We start from the raw sequence: 17,117 nt of genomic DNA, 5'->3' as shown, positions 1-17,117 counted from the left end.
ACCATCAGAAACAGCAACCGCATTAAACAAGACTTCGTGAGGAATTTGTGAAGTAAAATTCTTCACTTTTTTTTTTTTTTATTTTTTCTTTTGGCAGTATACAAAGAGCCAAACCAAACCAAACCCCAACAGACTTATTTTGAGACCTGACTCTAAGATCTTAAAGTAAAATCAATTATTTTTTCCATTCTCTTTTTTTTTCTTCTTTATTTTAATTTTGCAAGCAAAGGCCTGTAACGTTACACGAACAATCCCTTTTCGATGTGACATCACGTGGCTATGTACTTCCCAGACTAATGCTCAGGAGCAACCACAGCTCAAACACCACCCCGGGGTTTTGTTGGGTTGGTTTGTTTTCAAAAACATTTTATATTCCTCTCCGGTAAGAAAACAACAACAACTTGCCTGGGGTCCTGTGATCAAAACCCCCAAAATTCTGCCAGTGACACAGGGCTCGGAGCCAGGTATTCATCTGATGGCTGTTCCTGTCTCTTCCCTCGTCACTCCCTGCAACTGGAAGGAAAGGAGAACACTACTTGTGTTCCTGATCCCTTCACCACTCCTCCCAAGACCCTGAAGTCTCTCTTGATTGCCCTTGGACTTCTGGTTACAACTTCATCGCTGCCTACCTGGAAAATCAATCCCGGATAATGTACAGGGTACTAACGGATAGGCACACCCTAGGCCATCCCCCCCCCCCCCAATACTTATAGTCACGCAAATTGGTGGGGTGAATTTCTGTTAGGCCATGATGCTGAATTTAAAGCAATCACTTAGACGTAAAATACAACTGTAACAGGCAGAAAATGTTCACCTCACTCTACAATGTTCCAGTAATTTAACCTTTGAAGGACAAGGAAGAGATAAATCACCATTGTTCCACCAAGTGAAAATCCAATGACCTATTTTCTGATGATACAAGGTAAGCACCAGACTGCAGTACTGTAATTCTTAAAGTTATCTTTTCAGGGAAACGGTCAGTATTTCTCCGCCCTCACTGAAGAGGGTATTTCAAGCAAGAGTTCATGCAGACAGCTGCAGTGCACAACCATCTGCATCAACAACTCAGCAGCCTTTTGCCACCTTACCCACTGTTTTCTATCACCTAAAACTGTTAGCTGTCCCGCCCTTTTCACCAGCAGGGCGGGACTGCAACATTTCCTGACTGCAACAGATCCAAGATGTTCACAAAACGTACCTCCTCAGGGGACACCACATGGGTGACTCTGACAGGAAAGGGATCTCCTGGAACAGGTAGCGGTGGCAACGGGTACGAAGGCAAACCAGGAACGTCTTCTTCGAGTAGCTCCTAGACCAAGAGAGGTTTTGGTCAGGCATCATGTTTAGTAACAAAATGGAAACTAGCTTTGGGATGATTCCTGGCACAAAGGAGTTATCTGAGAATGTAACCAGCATGTCTTTGATGAAAAAGATATTAATCAACATTTCCAACAAAAACTTAAGCTAAAAGATAACAGAAGAGAACTAGTTAATTAACACTTTTAAAATAGAAAGCATCTATCTTTGAAATGGTCCTAACACACTGACTTGCTAACTTGGCTGCTGTTAATTCAAAAGTGCACTGAATATGGCATTCCCTTTAAAGAGAGAAAATATTTAGAAAGAAAAACAAAGATAACAGCAATTTATTGGCACGGATTAACCCGAATGCTGTGCCCAAGGCTACTGCAGTTTGCCAGAGCAAGCTATCCCTTACGAGAAAGGCAAAGGATAATTTGACTCCTTAGCCGCCAGCATCATCCCACGTTCAAAACAGATCACAGACTTTGCAGGGTACAGATACCCATTGTCTGGGCAGCACAGCACGCTCCGGTCTGTCGTCTTCTAGACCCTCATATTGTACAGGTTCAGCTCTACGTGCCGTGCGCTCACTTGGCTCAGGACAAAATCAACCTTGGCACATTCCATTATGCCTTTAAAGTAAGGATGGATAGCACATAGCTCAGCTGGACCATAGCTCCGGGGTACAGCTCCTGTCCTCTCTCGTACTTTAATGTCATACATAACAAAAGGCACAATTTCTCTGAAATAATTTATTTTTCACACATCTACTTCTGCCCAAAACAAAAAGTGGAAGCAATCAGATACCGATAACTGCAAAATAAAACAGCTTAAAAACCCCAACAAACCCATCTTGATAAATACCGGTAAAGAAAGGACATCTAACTAGATCACAGACACACACAAAGTGCCAGATTTCTGCCAAACCACCAGGAATATTGTGACGGGCCACCTGACTGCACCTGGCTCTGAAGATTCCTCTGAAATTCCTGCTTGTTCCCAACAGAGCACTGCACATCGCCCAGCCGGGCACCTTGGTCACCTCTCGTGCGCGTCTTTGAAAGAAAAACTGCCCTCGCAGCTCTGCTGTTGTGTTACCAGCCCTTCCTCGCTGCCAGCAGGGTGCTTACTGCCAGATCTGCCACACCGGGGCGTGGACAGCCCAGTTGCAAACACTGACCCTAAAAAGGTGTCCTGCCAAGACCTCTCAAGGAGCTACCTGTTTCAAACGGCTGTCCCTCTGCCTTTCCGCCTTTGTGCCTGTTCTTGAAACACCTGAAAAGGCCTCACATTCCTTAATGCATCTTTGAAGCCACAGCCAAACCCCTGAATGTTTAATAGATAATTCACACATCACCTAACACTGCACACTTAATAAGGCAACACAGGAGCACTCTTCAGCACGAGGAATTCAATCCAAAGAAAGCAAAGGGCAGGCTGCAGGGCAGCGTGTCACCTCGTACCTCCTTCACCACACGCAAAGCTTTGGCCATGAGCAGCCTACATGAGCCCAGCCAGTAGGCTGAGGCATTAAAGACGTCGTTAGGGTGAGGAAGATCGAAGTGACAGTCCGGCAAGTCTCAGATTCTGTACTTCCCCGACACGGACAGGGTACCGTAGACTTCCCTCTCCTGTTGACAAAAGGAAAGCAGAAAGGGCTTTCTACCCAGGTGTTTGCAGAACGCCTTTCCACTGGACTTGTTGCGAATATCAGCCACAGAACAGGTCTTCTTGGTGTCACAGATGGCGGGACCCACAACCCACACAGCTGGCCTTCAGCATACGGCCACAGTCACGTGACAGCCCCGTCCTTCATCCAGGCCTGGCCTGATAAATTTCTAACAAGGAAACAACAGCTCAGGGGATCCGGCAGGTCTTTCAGTCGTACAGATCACCGGTTCCAGAGGGAATTAACTGCCTGTGTAAAAGTGGGGAACAGGGACAGGAGGAATAAGCCTTCCTGCAAGCCGCAGGGCCCAACCACCTCGCAGTCCCAGGGCTGGGATCTGCAACGCTGCCAGCAGTGCTGCAACACCAACTGCAGCATCTGCTCTCCCTTCCATGGAAGCCCACGTGGAATCAGAGGAGAAGGAACCAGCCCTTTGCACGCTGCTGCTTCTGCCTAAAGGGTTCTCCCTCTGCCTGAGGAGACGCTGGTCCCTCCTAGAACGGCTGGTGGCTGAACAGCTCCTGGTGAGGCTGGAAGCGCTCAGACGACTACAAGTCAGTCCCATCACAAACGGCTGTGCGTCAAGTCTGTTCAGCACGGCCTTGGCTGTCATTCAGAAGGCAGGGGCTCACTGAATGAACGTGCCCAGGGTGTCAACAGCAGTTTGAAGCGCAGCTCTCCTCCGACCCGAGCTGACGGACTGTTCCAAAAGCCAGCATTGCCATTTCCAGGGGCAGATTACAAGGGACCAGGCTGGCCAAGGGCTCGCTCAGATCATGAGCTTAAAACCTGCAGACCTCAAGCACCTCCCTACGGAGGGGCTGACAGGCAGCGCGGTTAAATACAAAAACAAGCCGTAGGAGGAACTGGGGACTTATTTTGGCTCAGACGCTTGGAAAGGGTTTGTCGTCAACTGCTGTAGAAAAAGTAATTCTAGAAATGACGGTTAGTTAAACCTCAGCTCAGAACAAAGAGATTAAAAACTCATCTGTCAAATGAAGCAAGGTCACAGTCCCCCAGGCCTGAATCTAGGAGCACAAGGCAGCACCTGTACCTACGCGTATGCACATGAAGACACGTTCACGTGCACACGTTCACCCAGAACGAGACTCGCTGCCGTGAGCTCACCACGCCCAGGGTTCTGGGGTGCTCTCCAACACCCTACTGCCTGCCAGGGAATCTCCTGGCTAATGACTAAGCTGGGATGGTGCTACGGTAACAAAGACCAGCTCCTGAACTCGCCTGTCAGCTCAGCAGAAGCGCATCTCGCAGACAGGAACACACTCTGAAGCAAGACACCGTTGTAGCGGGCTCTGCATAAGCAGCTCATTACCACTGTTAACAGCACGACAACACTCCCAGAACAGACCACAGTCCTTACCAGGTTACCTACCCGAAAACACGCATGTGAAGCAAGGAAGTAAAGTTACTATAAAATAATAACATGGGTAATGGCTGTACTTTACATAGTAACGGTATCCTTCAGCCAACGCAGCGTAGCAGCTGGCTTGTGAGGACGGAGGGCTGCTGAGCCTCTCTGCAGCTAAACCCAGAGCTGATCGCGGCTGAACATTCTCAGAGCTGCAGGCTTCCCCCTTCTGCTGTTCCCGAGGCTCGGCTCCCGGAACCAGCTCGAGCTCTGGACGCCTTGCTCCTTTTCTGGTCCACAAATGAACACCTCCAACACCCATTTTCTTACACATTCTTCTGAACCGCTTATTTCTGGATCGGGTCTGCTTAACGCTACATGCCTTGCGGAGAGCATTCCGGGCTTTCCGAACGCTCCTTGCTTACAACCGCCTTACGCAGCTTGGTGGCTGTTTTCCAAATTTCATTTTTGTTCTAAGGGTACAATCCCATTTCAAGACAGTTTGCAGAAAGTCGTGTGTCACATGCTGACTTTACCAAAACGCAACAAGAGACTGATTCACCATTGGGGTTTCACCGTTACTCAGTTCTAACGCACGCTGAGAGATTCTTCTAACTGCATCACTGCCATGCACGCCGCGATTACATCAGCAGTGACAGCAGCGTCCTCTGAAGGGGAAAACGATCCTCTGAAGCAGAGACGAGCAACTGAGCAGTCTTTTTAATGTCAGAGGGACAGCAGCAAGAGACACACCTACACACACAAAAAAGCTCACCAGCTTTGTTATGTCCTGACCCTCTTCAGCAACACAGAACTTCTGACGTGCCATGAAGGAAGAAAGCGACGTTCCACCAAAACACAGGCTGACGGACAATTTGCCCCACGGGTTATCTGGTAATTCCTACTTAGACAGGACAAAATAAGATTAGAACAGGCACAGTGTGACTGAGGTTTTAGAAACAGCGACCCGGAAGTTCCAACCTGTCAGTCCTACGTGCGCCCCACTCATTCGCCAACAGGACGAAACCCCCAAGGATGGTCGTTAACGTCAGGTAACGACACAAATGGGAACGTGCCCGTCCCTGGAACGGCAGCCCCGACCACTCGGTCCAACACTGAAACACCATCCCACGTTCGCTCACTCAGCGATAAACCCTTCTCTTCCACAATATACCATTAGAAATTAAATTATCTGAAATTGCAGGTTTTCAGACAATACAGATTATCTGTTTCCCTGTAGTGTCATACATTAATTTAAGCATGTCCATACTCGATTACGCCCAATTTTAATAACTTAAAATTGAATTGACAAGAATTTATGCTGTGGTAGGTAGGTTGCTTGTCAGAACGACAACACAGAATACAAACAGCACCAAAAAGCATTTTTGACCTCTAAAGGACGCATTTCGGGCCTGAAAATTATAACAAAGGTAAAGTCACGGGAGAAAACTTTAGTTTGGGATTTTGATCTGTCTACGCAACACATTTACTGCTGTACTCCTTCACCTATTATTCCTGATGCAAGTTAAAAGGAAATTAAAGCAAGATAACAGAAAGTAAGCCTCATTCCACACCCGTGAATACATTAAGCTACCTGAACATGGATTTCAACCTCCTCATGTGTAAGTAGTTCTTGAAGGCAATCCACTGCACCTTGCTGCCAAAAACTGCCGATCTGTTGGGTGAAAGCAAGAAAATCGCCACACGTTAAGACGCTGACACTAAGCCCCACACCATCCTCAACACAGGGGCATGAAAATAGGCGACTATCATTGAAAAACTTGGTTGAAAACACCCATCACTGGTTTGATTTGTCTACAACAGTTTAAACGTTACCTGCTCTTTGGGACACTAAAACTTTCCGTGTGACAAAGCCCACCAGCCAGTTCAGACGTTGAAGTGGCTTAGAAAGAGACGCTGCTTGCCAAGGCTGACCTTTACCCCAGGCATAACAAGGTCTGTGCGCACAATCACCCAAAGCAGAACCCAAAGACACAGAATTACACTCGGAGATAACAGACAACAGGAAACACAGGACACTTTAAAGACTTCTGTGTTTCCCTGCAATATCTGTCTGCGTCCCAACCCGTAGGCCGATAGGCCTGTCTGTCTAAATCTATCCGTTGAACTGCTCCCAGCAATAAAAAGGTTTTCTTTAAGAACAAGTTCAAAAGTGACCCAGTCGTTTCAGTAATTCACCTTTACTAAATACACCATTCAAATGGGACTAAGGTGTGATGACACCCGAGAACGTTGTTTACGTACCAATTACCGACTAACAAAACCCCTAAACCACTCACTCCCATGAGTTGAGCAGCGGTAACAGAGGGTTTCCCTCACAGCTACCTGCAGAATGACAGAAACGCTTTTGCAGGACTTGAAGACTGACAATTTTCTGGCTATTTTGCATTAAGAAATCCAGGCCCCCCTTCTTCTCGCTGCTACTGCAAAACAAACTACCACTCCTGAGTATCATCCTGCCAACTACCGCAGCGTCCCCTCTCACAAAGATTTAATTCCAAGGACAGCTGCTCCTGAAGCACGGTCACTTCATAAAGTAATCCAGCAGCTCCTGGTAAAAGCCTCCCTTGCTGAAACCATCCTCCAGCTGTTCTCCCCATCCTCGCAGGCAAGAAAACACGCCAGCAACTAGCCTCAACCTTGGTGGGACTCAACAGTGTACCAGTTTGAGTAACTACCAGCTAAAACCTCTTCCAAGTCACCGTTGCTCACCGGTACTGTCTTGTGGAGCTCACAGGGTATGCAAAACGCAGGAACACCAGCATACAGCGCGGCTGGATACAGAAGACACGGAATAACCCTCTCCATGTAACCATGGTCTATGTACTGTACCTATAGGAAGAGAAAAGCTTTCCTGAAATAATTCAGTCAAGTTTACTCAGAGAACGCGTTCATTGACAGCATTCACTTCTCTGGGGGAAAAAATAACGGTCTGCTGAGAGCAGGTGATGTGATGAGGTGGAAATGAAGGAAAGGATTAAAAAACCGCTATGGCAGGTCAGAAGTTCACTTTCCAAACTTGTCTTGCAAGAGACCCCACGTGTTGTGCAATAACCCACAGCAGTTTAGAAGTGAAAGACATAAAGAATGCGTGAACCAGGCTGGAGTCAGACTTGCAAATCTACGTTGAAAGAGGGCAAGCAGACTCAAGAGTTTAGGTAGGATTAACTGCTCATTTGAAAAAGGAGCTCTGTACCTGTGCAGCAGAAAGCATTCAAAACACACAGCCAGCCCCGACTCTCTGGGTGGGGGGAAGCTAAACCCAAGTATTTTCAAAGCGTTCCACACATGGTAACACCAACAGCAAAAGAAGAAAAAACCTGCAAGGGATTACTTACAGGGGATCAAGGGGAGCTTTTTACTTAAGAACATTTATCATCACCAGGAAAACTATGGGAAAGATCGTGACAACTGAGATAGGTACGTAGAATTCATCTTTAACAGAAACGTTAACATCCGGACAGTTACCACACTTTTAAGCAGAATGAGCATCTGGAAAGTCAGGTCAGCTGAATGAAAAAAAGGTGTGATCATAAACTGACAGTAGACGACTGGATTATTTGCCTTTTTTTTTTTTTTAAAAAACATACACGTGTGCCTGTTCATACGCACATGCCCCCTCCCCCCATATAATCAAACTTACCTGGAGATAGGCACTGCTGAGTCCTACAACTCTACCTCGATACCACATGGCATCTGGTCCTCTTACAACACAAGCTTCTCCCTTTGCCCAGCAGTACGGTTGCAGAAGACCAAGGCACTGGAAGTTACTTTGTATGTCAGTCATCAATTGGTTTAGTGCCGTTTCTGGGGGTGGGGGGAGGAATAAAAAAAATCAATTCAAAACAGTCTATAACATAGTAGTGCAAATGATTTCAGTCACCAAACCCCAGCAGATTCAGGTGAAGACCTGTTTAAACAGAAACCACACGTGCTGCTCCAAAGAATATTTTCCAACACTGATACAATCTGTATGTTTGACGTCCAGCATATGCAAACACGCTACTGCTCAAAACAAAAAGCAAACTGCATTTCCAATTGGGAAGCCATTAGTATTTCTGGACTCTCATCTCAGAGAAGGAGAGTCTGTAAATTTTGCAATCGACACCTTGACAGCACTAGTACAAGAGCCTCTCCATGAGCAATGCAACAGATTGCCAGAGACAGCAGCAGGACACCATGAACCACCACCAAACACACGTCCAGACGACCCTCTGGAAACCGGGAAACTGGGTACTGAGCTCACACGGAAAGGGGAAAGTCCAGCAGTAGCTGAGAACCAGGCTAACTCCCAAGCATCTTTAGGCCTGCACCTTCCTCAACAGCGGCAAAACGTACCACCAGCTCCGCGTTCCAAAGCCAAGCACTCGCTGCCGCACCCCAGACCGCCCAGAGAAGAGGTGAGTAACCCGCCTGTCGAAGCACTTGGGCCTCCTGGATTTCTAGGGTGGGCGGAAGGAGGGGAGAGCCCGTTGGGGTGGGTGTCAGGGCACGGCAACTCCTCCGGGGATCAGGGTTTCCTCTGCCAGGGAGCTGCCGGAGCTCTCCCCACCGCTGCAGCGCAGGGGGTGCATGGGCATGCACTCCTCGCCCCCCCCGCCAAAGGCCTCATCGCCTCCCAACAGCAATCCTCCCCAGCAGGAACCTCCCAGAGCCGGGCTCTGGCACAGAACGCGCACACCAGCACACAGAGCTGCCATGTTCCGGTGCACCCAAGCCAGCAGATTCACAGGCACAAACGTATTTTCTTCTCTGGAACCTTACCGGAGGATTTGGGTATTATATAAATAGTTCCATCGCATCCAACGCAACTCACTACAGCTTGAAAAGTCTTCGCTTCAGGTATAAAGGGGGGTTTATAGATTTCACCCATTCCTGAACGACGCTGTGACACACGTGTTTTACACGACTGTTCTTCACTCTCTGAAACAGCGATGTGGTCCTCCAGAGCAGCGCTGGTTTTCACACGTGCCGTTTCTGAACCGCAGCCGTCCAGTAGTGTGTTCCCTTGCTCTAAATGTACTTTAAGATGTTCCTTGGAGACTGAGCGAGCCACACCAGCTTTATGAGTTCTAGCAGATTCAATCAAAGCATATCAACACATTACCTGGCAAAGAACTTGAAAAGTGCAAAAGAACAAAATAACAGAAGTCAAAACCCAAACACACCAAGATGGCAAATGCTTGTTAAAATACTGCCCAACATCTCATCTACCAACTGAGAGAACTGAAACGTGCACTGAGTACAACTACGAACGTTTATAATCCAAGTAGTTCACTGCAGATGGAGTTCAGCTGCCACATGTGCTGTAGAGGACAGTGCAAACTTCTGGTTTACTCATTAGCTTATCACGATGCGAATATGAGAGTCAGAAAGAACATAAAAAGGAAAGTATCCAAACCTCCTGTTTTGAAAAGCCAAACCCTTTTCAACAAGCTGCTCTGCAATATCAATCAATTCTCCTGTTTCATCTTTGCAAAGAATTTTCACAGGCAATGCACCAGCCACATCCCTTTCCTGGAGAAAATGAGAGAGATCGACAACATATTACACTGTGCAGCTCCGCTAACTACTGGCGTTTTCCATTGTACTGGTACTGGCCGCCAGTCAGACATCGTTGAACAACTGGTGCCCACATCAGAAGACAAAAACCATTTGATCTGTGTCACAGTTCCCATCGTTTTACCACCTGTTCTAAACAGGTCATTTAAAAAAAAAAAACAAATCACAGCACAAACCCTTGCTTAGTCCCTCAGCTCTGTCACTTGCATGAGCTGCCAAACACCAGTTTTCCTCCAGCAGGAGCTTTAAGCCCACTTGTAACCACCTGTGCTCACCAGTGCTGTCACTTCCAGACACACTGTAAAGCCTCGCTGGCAGCTGCCAACGGACACTGAATCCATCAACCCCCACAATAATTCCGTTTTGTTTTACCGGTGCAAGCACTCAGTGACTAACGATGCTCGTACAGCATCGGACTTGTTCTTTCCATTTCCGAGCAAACTTGAAAGCTAATAGAGTGGCTGCTGAGACTGTTCTCCTCAAGAACGTGAGCATCTTGCTCACCTGTCCATAAAAGCTGTCAGCATCCAGTGATCCCAAAGATGTAAATATTATTCTTCAGTAACTAAATGTAGCTCAGACTCTGTTCTTTCCGCCCCGGGGGCCAAACTGCTCTAACGCACCAGGGAATAACGAGAGTAAAGCAGAAAACAGAAAAAGCCCCTTTCTCCCCACAGCAAACACCACCTTTCTCCCCACAGCAAACACCACCTTTCTCCCCACAGCAAACACCACCTTTCTCCCCACAGCAAACACCACCTTTCTCCCCACAGCAAACACCACCTTTCTCCCCACAGCAAACACCACCTTTCTCCCCACAGCAAACACCACCTTTCTCCCCACAGCAAACACCACCTTTCTCCCCACAGCAAACACCACCTTTCTCCCCACAGCAAACACCACCTTTCTCCCCACAGCAAACACCACCTTTCTCCCCACAGCAAACACCACCTTTCTCCCCACAGCAAACACCACCTTTCTCCCCACAGCAAACACCACCTTTCTCCCCACAGCAAACACCACCTTTCTCCCCACAGCAAACACCACCTTTCTCCCCACAGCAAACACCACCTTTCTCCCCACAGCAAACACCACCTTTCTCCCCACAGCAAACACCACCTTTCTCCCCACAGCAAACACCACCTTTCTCCCCACAGCAAACACCACCTTTCTCCCCACAGCAAACACCACCATCTAAGCAAACTCCATTCAGGACTTTTTGAAGAGTAACAACAGTCAGAAAAAAAGAAATAAAAAATTAAGAGACAACCTGACAGAAAGTTTACAAATCCTGCTGGGTTTGGTTACAAACCTGTAGGATCACTTTGACTCGTGCCCCAGCTAGGTAAGAGGATAAACACTCGCATGCTGTTGCTGTCCACTGCGGGCTTCCACCTGCTGGTCTGACACAGAACAATTACGATCCCTTTAGTACAAGAGAAGTTGGCATCTCCTGAGCTTAACCACAAACCCTGCCCTTTACTCGGCTTTTGAATGTTTTTTGAAACTGCCTGAACTGTCAGGGGGAAAAAAGATAGTTTCCATTACAGTCAACAGGAAAAAGAAATGGTTATTCATCTCTGGATCTACACGACAGGAAGAATTCAAAAACCTAACCCCAAAACTTCAAAATGAGGAGCATCAGGAGGTCCAGAAGGATGACGCCTGTCTGAACAGAACAAAGGAAAATCCATACGTCATCTGCAAATTGGCTTTTTATATTCATTCAGAGAACAGGTTTTACAAACACGATTATTTTTTCTTCACAGCACAGACGGCACATAAACAAAGGCACGGGACGATACCCCGGTTCTCTGACCTCCTGCATGTTTTCACGAGACCACATTCATCTCAAACTCTGAGACAAGGAAAAAAGCACTCAGTGCAGTCAGAAAAACCTCTACCATCTGCCCACTATTTTAGAATTCATCCTATAAGTATGCTTTCTTGCTTTCTATAGCCCCGTTTCTGCTTTACTGGTAAGTAGCTCAACCCTTCGGAAAAAAAAACCCTTTTAATAGAGCAAATCACAGCTGCCATCCCGTTTCTTCTTTATTCAAAAAGCAAAGCCCATCCAAATCCCAAATAATCAGTGCTAACACAGAAAAATACTGTTATGGCATTATTAGGTGTCTAAGACTGCTACTCCGTATAAGGAAAGGCTACCTTATATCTGCCAAGGAACATTCTGTTGCCAATGGCCTAATGATCTTGAGATTTTCCTCGAGTCTTCTTAGACAGCTGATATCCACTATTTTTTCAGCTCCAGAATCATAAAGCATTACCTGTTACAGATAGGAAACACAACAGAACAGAACAAAACCCCCCTCTCACTCTTTGCTGTAAGGAACAGAATTCAAAGCATGCCTGAAGAGGTGAACAAAATTCAAACAAACAGTACCAGGATTCACTGAGTGGCCTTTGTGCTGAAGTACTTCCTCACACAACACCGGTGACCACCACAGCGGGCCGAGAGGACAAAACACACACAAACATGCTCAAAGGGGGTCCAACAACTTTACAGGGCCTGTGACTTGAGTAAGAAAAGTTCTTCTCCTGTGCTCCAGTTACGCAGGTGCATTTCAGTTTGTAAACCCAGGAACGGCGGAACAGCTCCTCTCCACCCCCCGCTTTTCACTCCGAGGTGGTTAAAGAGCTGCTCGAGGGCTCTTTGCCTCAAAAAGCAGGCGACACAAACCACAAGTAGAGAAGGTCGCACCGCTGCTCCCAACTACCACCACCCATGGGCATCAGCTGATGAGGGCGGGAGAGAACCCATGGCAATCCAGCCCTGGATTATCTGCAGGATTAAAAAGCCACTCTGACTTTTGAGGCAAGTGGTTATCTATTCACAAAATGCCTCTTCTGGTGCTCCTCCCTCTTTTCAAATGAGCGCAACAACACGCCTGTTTAAAGCCGCCCTGTGGGAGAAGCTCCTGGGGAAAACGTTACCCCTGCTCGGCCCAGGGCGTCACCGCCCGTTTAGGGCCCAAGCAACAGCAGGACGGCATGGGCGCTGGGGTGCTGCTCTCCCTTCAGTTGGCTCCCTCGTTTACTTTGGATGAAGCGTGAACTACTGGGACTCTCAGGCTCACGCAGCTGGAATCTAAGCTAAACCATTAGGCTGCAGCTTGGGAATCTGCCATGGTGCAAAGCATCGCGTAAACACCCGCACAGTCAACCTCCTGAGCCCTCCGCTGCGGCTGGGCCCCTGCTACAGGCACCTGCGCTTTGATCAGACAAGAAGCTTGTCTGCAGCAACGCACAACAGAACCCGACCTCTCGACAAAAGCAGGAGGCTGGATGAGACTGTATTAACACAGAAGTAAGCAGCAGAGATTTGACATTATTTCAATCAGCGCACGCTTACAACCTTTAGAAATCAAAGCACGAACCCTCCCCCGGCAAGAGGCTTACCTCTGCACAGCTGTCAGGCACAGTCCTGCTTACTCGACCTCTCTGCCACTGTTTCACCTCACAGATGTAAACAGCACAGTGCGTGCCACGTTCCCACTTCACGGGCTGGGGCTGGGATTCTCTGTAGGTGGTGGCCATCTTCTCCTGCAAACTAACATTCAAGGAAACCACGTTTCTAGTGGCCCAGTTTTGTCCGGCGAATGAAGGGGTATTTAGCCCACCACTGCCCAACTAGCACACAGGACAGTCTCAGTGACCGTTTAACAGACACACAGTATTGTTGTTTTTCTTCATGACACGTTAGAAATACCTGAAGTGGAGCTCCCAAACACCTGCCGTACCTAAACACCTGCCAAAGGCAGGCGGATGGATACACCATGTCTAGAAATGGCCTTCAGACTTTCCTAACAGCCTATTAGAAGCACCTGGAAAGAACGAACTTGACTGAAGCTCTACAATGCAAGATACCGGGATTCTTTAGCAAGATTTCTAACACGGGAACGTGGAGGAGAAAAGAAAGAGCAGAAAGATTTCATCTCTTTCTGGACAGTGTGGCATTTATCAGGCCCCAACATTTACTACACTAGAACTGACCAGAAATAGGAGTTCGACATGTGCTTAATTTGGAATCCCAAATATTTAATAAAACACAACATAGTGCCAATCTGCCTTCTGGCCCTAGACTTTCCCCAACAAAGCCAGCGGAGCCCACAGCACCAGAGTTTGCTCTAACTACACTTCACCAGTTTGTCCTAAGAATGCTTTGAGAAAATTCATTTGGATTTCAGTACCTTTTCAGTGTCCTTTCTGATGACAGCCACTGTAGAAAGATTTTACTGGGAGATACAACATGACTAATTCTCGCTTGTAGCTCCTGCTTAGAAAGGGATTTGAAATCTCCTCCGTCCATGGACTCCACGTCTCTAGGATTTAAAGCTTCCGAGGCTTCAGGAATTTCTAGAGGAACATCCCATATTTCATTGGGCCTTACACCAGTACTTTCAGGGCACCTGTAAAGAGCATAAAGTCATTGGAACGGGAAGTTTAAAGCCATTTGAGACAACACAAAAAAGAGCTCAATCAACAGTTCAACATGACGGGAATCACTCAACGCGGAGAAGAGCGAAGAACAAATAACTTAGAAAAGCAGACAAAAAAAGGCAAAATCATTTCTAAGTGCTGAAACACTTGGGAGAGTACCTTGCTTTTATTCCCCTTCAGAAGGCATCCTTGCACGTTCTGCTGAGAGATGGCAGCACTACACAGTCCAGGCTGCCAGCAGAAAAGCAAGCCTGACACAAACGGACTGCTGAACATTCACGTTTGCGTCTGGCTTAAAAGACATCAAATGACCGACATCAAGCTTCTGGGAGATCAGTGTTGTCTCCGAGTGAAAGCTGCAACATTCTGCTTCTAAGATGTGTAAGTATTCCTTCCAGACGTGAAGATGACGAACGTCAGCCAAACATTTACCTTTCTAGCGGTCCCTGAGCATACAAACGCACCGCAACCGGTGCCAGCACTGTCCTCAGCAGAGTCCCGAGTGAAGTCTGGTCATGCAACACCTTGACGAAAACTTGTTTAAATGGCCTGAACCGGATAGAATAAAGCCCAGCAGCAACCCAGAGGTGGCTGGTAGGTACTTTGAGCCACAGCCTGGCTCAGGACAAGCCTGTGTGAGCTGCGCCAGCTAGAGCCGTAAGAGACTGCAGCTCCAACAAAAAGCTGTGAACACAAAAGAACTGGCTTCTGGTAACCACCGCTGACCAAAGGAGACGGCAAGCGTGAGTTTAACTGTGGGCACTGCTGGGCCGCCAGGAAGAAGCTCTGTTCTCGGAGATCTACCACCCGTCTATGCCTTCCTTCACGGGAAGGAAACAAACTGCTCTGGCAGAGAGAAATTCCCTGAAGCTCTGACTCACCCGCTGCCCACTGCCCCACAGTTATTTCTGCAAACCTGCCTGGGGCAGGCGTTTGGAAACCAACGGGTAAAACAGCCGCCTTGTAGAACCAGGGAAGAAAGGAACACCAAAGCTCACAAGCAACACTTGCCGTGTGTCCAACCAGCCTGAACTGGGAAACGGACAGAGGCAACGTGCCACAGAGAGCTCTCCCAAGTGAAGCACACGTTACGAGTCCTCCAACACCCTCTCTAGTAACTCCAGTACAGCAGTATCACTGCACACCCATCAGCAAAAAACACCTGTTTGGAATGAACTTCAGGCTCCAAGGTTGCTCCCCGGAATTCTGCATGGACTACTTCCTATCCCAACGCAAGAGCGAGGTGACTAAGGTTTGCTGGCCAGCAAGCCAGCTTCAGCGGAGCTGTGCTCTCCCGCTTAGAGTCTCTTCTACCAGTTCAGGGCTGGCCTGGGCATCCCCCAACAACAACCTTCAACACGGAAGAGTAATCCTAACGGGAGCCGGTGGCACCTCTCCTTTCCTGAAGGGCAGAAACGCCAGGGAGAGAGAGGAGGGAACAGAACAGAGGGAACAGAGGGAGAAGGAACCAAGGTCAGGAGAGCAGAGGGTATTGGGGGGGGGCAGAGGCACACTCCTGAAGGGACCGAGGCCTGCGGAGGGCCCGCGCTGAAGCACGGGAAGCAAACAGCACGGAGGAAGGAGCAGCGGGGAGAAACGGCTGGTCCTGGCCCCAGCCCCTGCCCTGCCCATGGCCTCACCGAAGGGACTGAGGGGAGCCGGGGCATCAGGGGAGGAGAGGGGCTTGGAGCAAACTTGCGCTGGGAAAGGGAGAGGGGGCTGCTGTAACTGTTTGGGTACAATGCTTGCACCAGTCTTGAAGGATTTATGCTAATTAGCAATAAACTAAGGTAAATTGAGTCTGGTTTGCCCACAACAGTAGTCGGTAAGCAACTTCCCTGTCTTCTGTCAAGTTGACCCATGAGATTTCTTGCTCCTCTTTCTTCTGTTTTCTCCCCAGTCCAACCAAGGAGGGGGCAGTGAGCGAGTGACCACAAAAATCCACATTAGGCAAGCCACCAACTTTAGACACTTACAGTAAAGTCACACGGCTGCTTGTTTGCAGCTGCCACACAATAAAACACCCCAGTGACAGTGACAAAACAACTCTGCTGTTCAGGTTTCAATAAAGCTCCTTCACTTGACAAAAACCTGACTGAAAAGCGTGACCAGTAAAGAAAAGTCTTCCTAGGACTTAGTCGTATTTCTGAGCTGAGAGACGAAAATCCACTTGCTTCCTCCTGAAAAAAGCAAATTCAGAAATTCCCTTTCGGAATCAAAATTTTCTACACAGCAATCTTCTTATTCTCATCCCTATTCAAGAGTTATTCACGAGAGAGTAATGACTGTTTTTCACAAACACAGCCCACGGATTAGCCTTCCAAAAAGCCAACAAACTAAATGCAGCCCTGTCATCTCCTTATCAGCCCCATCTCCCCCAGCAGGCTTCCCAACCCTTCTGTCTGTGGCTATCACAGCTGGTTACCTCAGTACTTCTTCTCCAACAACAGACCTTCCACAGAGACGACTCACCTCAGCTGCAGGTCCAACACACAAAAGGGGTATTTCTTTCCTTACTACAAGGGAAGGGGAACCTTCACGATAACCAGTTTGGGAGGACTGGGCACTTAAGCACACTACAAGTACGATGCAGACATTTCATCTCCACCTTCTCCATCAACTACAATTCCAATACATGACGTTGGTCAAGATTCAGCTGGAGAACTCGATCACGCCAAACTGCAGAGTTACACTCTGTACCTCACATCAGCTGAGGAATGTGACTTGTCATGAATT

At 47.9% G+C, this 17,117-nt stretch overlaps 1 protein-coding gene across 1 annotated transcript in view; it reads right to left on the bottom strand.

Annotated features, from left to right (window-relative positions):
- Window positions 1–452: 452 nt before the first annotated feature.
- LOC147413149 (RING finger protein 17-like) overlaps window positions 453–17,117 on the bottom strand; it is a 28,915-nt gene continuing 12,250 nt past the window's right edge. The window contains exons 14-25 of the mRNA XM_086480596.1: window positions 14,132–14,350; window positions 13,341–13,491; window positions 12,090–12,208; window positions 11,236–11,326; window positions 9,763–9,878; window positions 9,126–9,433; window positions 8,005–8,168; window positions 7,074–7,193; window positions 5,935–6,015; window positions 5,116–5,241; window positions 1,199–1,309; window positions 453–513 (exon numbers count right to left, since the gene is read on the bottom strand). Of these exons, the coding sequence (XP_086336722.1) occupies window positions 469–513; window positions 1,199–1,309; window positions 5,116–5,241; window positions 5,935–6,015; window positions 7,074–7,193; window positions 8,005–8,168; window positions 9,126–9,433; window positions 9,763–9,878; window positions 11,236–11,326; window positions 12,090–12,208; window positions 13,341–13,491; window positions 14,132–14,350 (1,651 nt within the window). The 3' untranslated portion in view covers window positions 453–468. The remainder of the gene's footprint in view (window positions 514–1,198; window positions 1,310–5,115; window positions 5,242–5,934; window positions 6,016–7,073; window positions 7,194–8,004; window positions 8,169–9,125; window positions 9,434–9,762; window positions 9,879–11,235; window positions 11,327–12,089; window positions 12,209–13,340; window positions 13,492–14,131; window positions 14,351–17,117) is intronic.

This window comes from Leptosomus discolor, unplaced genomic scaffold (assembly GCF_034619465.1).
Source record: "Leptosomus discolor isolate bLepDis1 unplaced genomic scaffold, bLepDis1.hap2 HAP2_SCAFFOLD_63, whole genome shotgun sequence".
Lineage (NCBI taxonomy): Eukaryota > Metazoa > Chordata > Aves > Leptosomiformes > Leptosomidae > Leptosomus > Leptosomus discolor.
This window is presented reverse-complemented; position numbering and strand designations above follow the sequence as displayed.